This window comes from Octopus sinensis, linkage group LG18 (genome assembly GCF_006345805.1).
Source record: "Octopus sinensis linkage group LG18, ASM634580v1, whole genome shotgun sequence".
Lineage (NCBI taxonomy): Eukaryota > Metazoa > Mollusca > Cephalopoda > Octopoda > Octopodidae > Octopus > Octopus sinensis.
The window spans coordinates 6,364,432-6,371,931 of NC_043014.1; the positions used below are offsets into that span (position 1 = coordinate 6,364,432).

A 7,500-nucleotide genomic window follows, 5' to 3' on the forward strand; every position below is an offset into this window, starting at 1 on the left:
AAAACTTTTTTTTATTTTCTCTCCCTGTTTATTTCTGTGCCTTTCTGTTGAAGAGCATCGGCTCGAAACGTAAAGGACTTTCTCACTTTCCCGAGCGTTAAACTAATACACCTGTTTGTTGTTTACACACCTATCTTCGTCATTTGTTTTTTGTCTTTTTTTTTTGTAAATTCCAACTATATATATATATATATATATATATATACGAGTGCTTTGATATATCTCTATATATATTTATGTGTGCTTATGTATGTGTGTGTGTCTGTGAGTTGATGTGTGTGTATGTATATCTATGTGTAGAAATATACAAAATGAAAGATTTATGCCTTATAAATATGTATAAATGTGATGTATTCATGCATATATATATACATATATATATACATACATATATATATATATACATAATATATCTATATATATATATATATATATATATTATATATATAATATATATATATATATAATATATATATATATATATAATATATATACATATATATAGATAGATATAGATATGTGTGTGCATATGTATATATTCTTTTAGTCATTTGACTGCAGCCAAACTGGAGTACTGCATATATGTTACATGCTTGTATATATATATCTCATGTATTTATATAAGGCTCACTTTTAATCCTTTCCGCTCTATTTTAGGATCACCCAATATGAGGATTTAAAACAGGGATGCCTTGGAATATGTTTTCAGGAAAAAATTAATCTTGGACGAATCTGGAACTCTGTTAAGGTTAGATTCAGCTGGGATATAGAAACAGAAGACTTTCAAAATGGTAAGTGTAATTCTATCTACTTCTGCCATTTTAATATCTCATGTCTGTAACATTCTGCTTGATAATTCAAATTCGAAGGAACGAACAATTACGGTAAGAGCTTGGACAGGTAAAACAACAATCGTTTCTCCCTCAAATCACACCTCAGTTTCTTCAAAGAAACCAACACATTTCCTAATAGTTTTTTGAATGAGTGTATATTATGGCGGCATAGCGAATGCGTTTTGGTTGGCTAAACATTTAGTTGTAAACGGATGGAGTGTCTTTATTACTTACGTACATACCTACATGAGGAGGTGCAATGGTCCAGTGGTTGGGGTAGTGGACTTGCGGTCGTAGGACCGCGGTTTTGATTCCCAGACCGAGCGCAATCACCTAAAGCTCGCCGCGGCACAAGCACAGGGTGGTAGCGAACACTACTGCATTCTTTCATCACAACTTTCTCTCACTCTTTCTTCCTGTTTCTGTTGTACCTGTATTTCAAAGGGGCCAGCCTTGTCACACTAAATCTCCCCGAGGACTATGTTAAGGGTACACATGTTTGTGGAGGGCTCAGCCACATGCATGTTAATTTCATGAACATGCTGTTCCGTTGATCGGATCAACTGGTACTCTCGTCGTCGTAACCGACGGAGTACCGCAACATATCTACATACTTGCATATGTGTGAGTGTGTGTGTGTATGTACGTATTTCTATATGTATTATATACATATATATATATATATAATTAATCAATATAGGGTGGCAAAGAAAATTTTGTAGAATTTTTTTGCCACCAGCGGCCTAGTGGGAAAAAATTTAAATAGTCATAGACCATTTTTAAGTTCAACATCAACAATCAAGGAACGGCCATAATAGGCCATTCACCCACTAGAAATAACAGCCAAAGCTTCAACCGCAAATAAAAATCAATTCCGTAAACCAGGAGAAAATTTAAAAAATTTAAAAAATTTAAAAAAATTTAAAAAATTTACAGGGTAAATGTTTTTTAAATTTTCTCCTGGTTTACGGAATTGATTTTTATTTGCGGTTGAAGCTTTGGCTGTTATTTCTAGTGGGTGAATGGCCTATTATGGCCGTTCCTTGATTGTTGATATATATATATATATATATGTTCATTATAGATATAAGGTAAAGAATTATTAATTTAATAATTAATAAATTTTACCAAGTAGTTCCGGTATGGAAAAAAAACCATTATCGGAAAAACTTTTACAAAAAATTTTTTTATATTCATACTCTTTTACTCTTTTACTTGTTTCGATCATTTGACTGCGGCCATGCTGGAGCACCGCCTTTAGTCGAGCAAATCGACCCCAGGACTCTTTTGCCGAACCGCTAAGTGACAGGGACGTAAACACACCAGCACCGGTTGTCAAGCAATGCTAGGGGGACAAACACAGACACACAAACACACACATACATATAAATATATACATATATACGACAGGCTTCTTTCAGTTTCCGTCTACCAAATCCACTCACAAGGCATTGGTCGGCCCGGGGCTATAGCAGAAGACACTTTCCCAAGGTGCCACGCAGTGGGACTGAACCCGGAACCATGTGGTTGGTTAGCAAGCTACTTACCACACAGCCACACCTGCGCCTTTATATAATTATAAATATAATTAAGGGTTTAGCAACAAGTTGCTTCACTACATACTGAACATTTTAGAAATAGCAGCCAAAGACAGCTAATTCTTTTAGCTACAAACATGACTCCACTGACAACAATATTTGTAACTCACATAAGCAAGAAAAAGAAGAAAATAACGAAATCAAACAGTCTACGATTAATTATGTACTTGTTTCCGGATTAGAATTATAAAAATTTATTTCCTTCATCGGCATGATATTTCGAGAATTATAAATTTGAAAATGCTAAAACCTACCTTTTGCATCTTCGACCAAACGACATCGAAACATATCACAAGGTAGTCAACATTTCCAAATTTATATAGACGAGAGATTTCATATTTTCCCTCCAAGATTACTTTGTGCGTCACAAGATAGTACCGCAGAAAAAACTACAGTTTGCTATCAGGGAGTGATATAATCATTACAGATATGGGGTGTCCCCCACCAAAAAAAGAAAAACAGGAAATTTGGTAGAGTTTATTTAATTGTTGGAATCAGAAAACAGTTGTAGTTAAAAGAAACATTGTTAAAACAGAACAAAAACACAAATGTTAGACGTGGTCTTCAAACTGATTGCCGTGGGCAGCTGTTCAACGACGTAGATGATCTGGTCAACATCCAGTCGTCTTTTGGTTGACTTCGAGCGGAATATTATTCCACGTTTCCACCAACATAGTTTTTAAGGATTGTATGTCTGAGACCTCTCTCCTCTGTAATTGAAGTTGATGTTACAGTAAACCCCACATGGTGAAATCCATTACCTTGAGCTCTGGACTTTCTGAGGGCCATTCGTGAGGTTCAATGAAGCCAGAAGCATTGCCTCTGAGCCAGGCAACAGTGTCCTTGGCTGTATGGGCCTTTGCTCCATTTTGTTGCCATATCCATTCATCTCTCCCCATTATTTGGTTTATGTCGTGGAACATTTGGCTGCACATTTCATCTCTATACACGAACTGGTTTACTGGGTTTTTTTTCTTTCTTCTCCACGATGGAAACTGTTCTTGCTCAACAGCATCTCCTTCAATAAACCGAAACTCTGTTTTGCCATGCCGGGAGACACATACTACATACTCACAACTTTTGGTTTCTTCCTCTTCCACTTTGAACCACTTCGATTTCTTTTTCTTCTCTACCCACAATTTCCACCAATTATCTCCTTTCTATGCCTTCTGTCAATGATCTCTCTCTCTCTTCTGCTATACTCCATCTTTAATACCCCTCTTATTTGCTATCTCTCTCAAGGTCCTCACATATCTATCATAGCCCCATTGAGTCACTGCTATATCTCTCAACATCACTTTATTCCATCCCCATTCTCCCCTCACACTCTTATAAAACTTTCCCTTTTATCTTTTCCTGCCCATTAACCCAGTCCAATCCTCTGAACCACTTCACATATATTCATAGCATATGAGTGACGGCTGTTGTAACCCTAATTACCACCAGCAGATCATTCTCAGAAATGTTTGTTTTAACCTGTACAGCATGATAAATGCGATCGTGTTGGGAGTTCAAAGGCAAATGAAGACTGAAATTTGATTCATCGGAAAGCCATATTTGCTTCCACTTCTCGTGTCCTTCGAAACGATTTATCAGTGCTTGACATTTTTGTTCTTGTGCTTTTTAATGTGCTTCCGTAAGAAAATCGCATTTAATTCTCCTACAGCACTTTAATTCGGATTGTTGAAGAATGCGAAAGACTGCACCTTTTAATAACTGTAGTTCTCGGCAAATTGTCGTGTTTCGTGTCGCGATGGTGTGACAGCAAAGTCCAACACAGCCCCTTTGGTAGGCGAATGAATTTTCTTGATCGTGTCAGAACCATGTTTACGAACTTTAGCAGCAGGGGATTCTTCCCTTTTAAGTACAACATCGGGAAATTGGTTTTTGGTTCTCGAACTAAAGAACTCCGGCAAAATTTCTTGGTATTTGTTCAGTTCCTAAGTTGATTGTTCTTTCTTGAAGAGGATAATCACCTCTCGTTGAGAACCTGGAATAAAAAAAAAGTAAGAATTAGAAAATTTATTTTAGTATATCTTTCTTCTTTTATCTTTTACTTGTTTCAGTCATTTGACTGCGGCCATGCTGGAGCACCGCCTTTAGTCGAGCAAATCGACCCCGGGACTTATTCTTTGTAAGCCCAGTACTTATTCTATCGGTCTCTTTTGCCGAACCGCTAAGTTACGGGGACGTAAACACACCAGCATCGGTTGTCGAGCAATGCTAGGGGGACAAACACACATACACACACACATATATATATATACATATATACGACAGGCTTCTTTCAGTTTCCGTCTACCAAATCCACTCACAAGGCATTGGTCGGCCCGGGGCTATAGCAGAAGAAACTTACCTAAGATGCCACGCAGTGGGACTGAACCCGGAGCCATGTGGTTGGTTAGCAAGCTAATTACCACACAGCCACTCCTGCGCCTATATATATATATATATTTTTTTTTTTTTTTTTAATTGATAAAGTAAGATAAGGTAAAAAAAACAAGTGTAAAATACAGAAAATCTAAAATTTCCTGGTCTCTTGTGGGGCACCCTTTATATGTGTGTGTGTATTTTTATGTACGTGCGTATCATGTACACACTCACACACACACACACTTTCCAAGGAGAATATTCTAGAAAAATCTGATAAAGTCTTATAAAAACGAAATAGAGTTCGATTACAACAACCACAATTTGTGCGACCCACCTAATGGTTAGCTTTTGCGAGAAATAACTGCACTACTTTACTCACAAGTCATGCACCATCTTTTTAAACTAAAGAAAAATGAACATCAGAAAACGTAGTCCTAGATGTACCTAAAACAAACGAGATGGCCACATCTGGAATACCGTTATTAGTCTCCTTGACCGGAACTGATTTAGCGGGTGAATATCAACAAGGCATCGTTATTTGAAAGTGAACGAAGATGTTTCGACAGAATTACCTCGATATGCTGGAAAACATACACAAATCCCCCACAAAATCATACACAGACTACTTTAAAAAGTAATAACACTTGGGTAGTCTCACCGATGCCAAATGGATCTATCCTCAAAGAATTTCTTCAGTTAAAGCACTAGAATTTTTTACCAATCTTTTCCAGTCCAGTTTGGGGCTATCGTTATGCGGGCCCCGTCCGTATATATTGCTGTGACTGTTATTCAAATGTTTCGTAGATTTTAGTAACCCTGGTGACCTCCATCTCCTCTACAAAATCAGGTGATAGGACATTGGTTTTCAAAGAGCTCAGCCCTTGATGTGTTTAGTTTCTTAAAACCTGCTGGATTCCTATACATACTACACATCACATGACAAACCTAGTAGGATCTACTTTACTCAACAATCTCTCAACTATGAACGGATGGTATTGGATGCACTGTTTAAAAGTAAGACAGGGTAATCACGGCGGGAATTCCCTTTCCCACACAAATTTGAACTTAGACGCTACCATATGAACAAGTACTGCAAGGCCTCTGGACCGATGTACTTACAGTTCCGCTAGTCCACCGCTCTGGATTCGTACGTTGTTTTATCTACTCTGAAAGGATAAAATGCAAAACTGATCTCGGCGAGATTTGAACTCGGAACGCAACGAGCCGGAACAAATATCATAAAGCATTTGGTCTAACATCTTTACAGTTCCGCCGCTTCATCACCCGATGCCTTATTTATCGACCCTCAAAAGGATGAACAGGAAAGGCGAGTCTCAACATTACAGATTTCTTTGAGATCGTCAGTAGAGACTTTTTATTGGTTTTAGCACTAAAAACTTTTCAATCGAATCATTAAATAAATCTACAAAATTGTTCACTTTTTAGCGCACAGGAAAAGAATTGTTTAAATATTTAAACAGATTACAGTCAGCATTCCTTTTTTTATTTACGGTAGCGTATAGAATATAGTTTCTGATGCTTGGAACATTTCTTTAACAAACAGAAGCTAAAGTAAACTTCGCCGCCAGACACATCATTAATAAAAGTTTATTTACATATTTCTCGTTGCTTCTGCATGAACAACGTAAATAATGTAAATAAAGTTTCTTGCTGATAAGATTAAAGCGTTTGATTTGATGGAAGACAGGCACAATACTATTTAGGAGAACAGGTAGTATGTCTGCCTGGGTTACAGGAGATTCGTGGTGCAAGTCCTAGGGCAGGTTTCCACCCTTTCTTGTCAAAGAGGTTTTTGTTTTGTCCCAAATATTCTGAGCGGAAAACTGTGACGTAGCGACAAGCAGGGTGGATAAATTCGGCCAGAAATGGGCAAAGAGAAAGCTGTACCTGAAAGGTCGGGCAGAGGTTGTGAGAACTCGAATCGTTTCCATTATTGATTACCGCCTGGCCGTCTTGACCTAAGCCGGTTTACGGGTACTCTCCCATTGACCAGATGCTCCAGTTGCTTATCAACAACCTCTGCTTGACGGGTTGGTCACAAGGGGGTTGATGTTACGCAAGCATGCAGAGAAGCTGTGATATCTGCAGCGATTGTGAAAGGCTGTGATCACCGTTAATAAGACGCCTTTTTCTCCAGATCGTCCCTTTGACAGAGTTGCAGTCTTGGGTCAAGCAAAGACGATGACAAGACACGTGGCATCTGGAATGTTGTCAGACGCTCACGGCCCCCAGCCAGTCGGGCAGTGCAACATGCGGGTGCTCCAGGTTAGCATTCTACACAAGATTAGGGGTAGACAACAGCGACAGTATTCTCAGGCAACTCTGAGCATCGATGAAAATCAACTGGCTGGTTTATTTTGGAGGACTTTCCGATCGGAAACTATGGATAATTTACAGAAATATCTGGCATGGCAGCACTTTCTGAGGGGATTCCCGGCACGAAATTAACTCTACAGGTACCTACGTGCCATTAGCTGGGCTTGACCGAGATGTGCACAACAAAGAATGTTCTTCAGGAATTCGCTGAGAACCCTAGCATTGCTGACTTACGAGGGGCGTTCAATAAGTAATGCCCCTGACCCACTTCCCATAGCAGTAGAGCAACAAAACTTGGCACAGTTATTAGTCTTTTTCTACATAGGAACCACCCAGAGTTACGCATTTCTCCCATTGTT

The 7,500-nt window shown here is 38.5% G+C and overlaps 1 protein-coding gene across 4 annotated transcripts in view; it reads left to right on the top strand.

Annotated features, from left to right (window-relative positions):
- The first annotated feature begins 657 nt into the window (after window positions 1–657).
- Window positions 658–7,500, top strand: part of LOC115221789 (guanylate cyclase soluble subunit beta-1) — a 44,535-nt gene continuing 37,692 nt past the window's right edge. For all 4 annotated transcript variants that reach the window (XM_036510658.1, XM_036510657.1, XM_029792019.2 and 1 more), the window contains exon 1: window positions 658–791. In XM_036510658.1, the coding sequence (XP_036366551.1) occupies window positions 789–791 (3 nt within the window). In that variant the 5' untranslated portion in view covers window positions 658–788. The remainder of the gene's footprint in view (window positions 792–7,500) is intronic.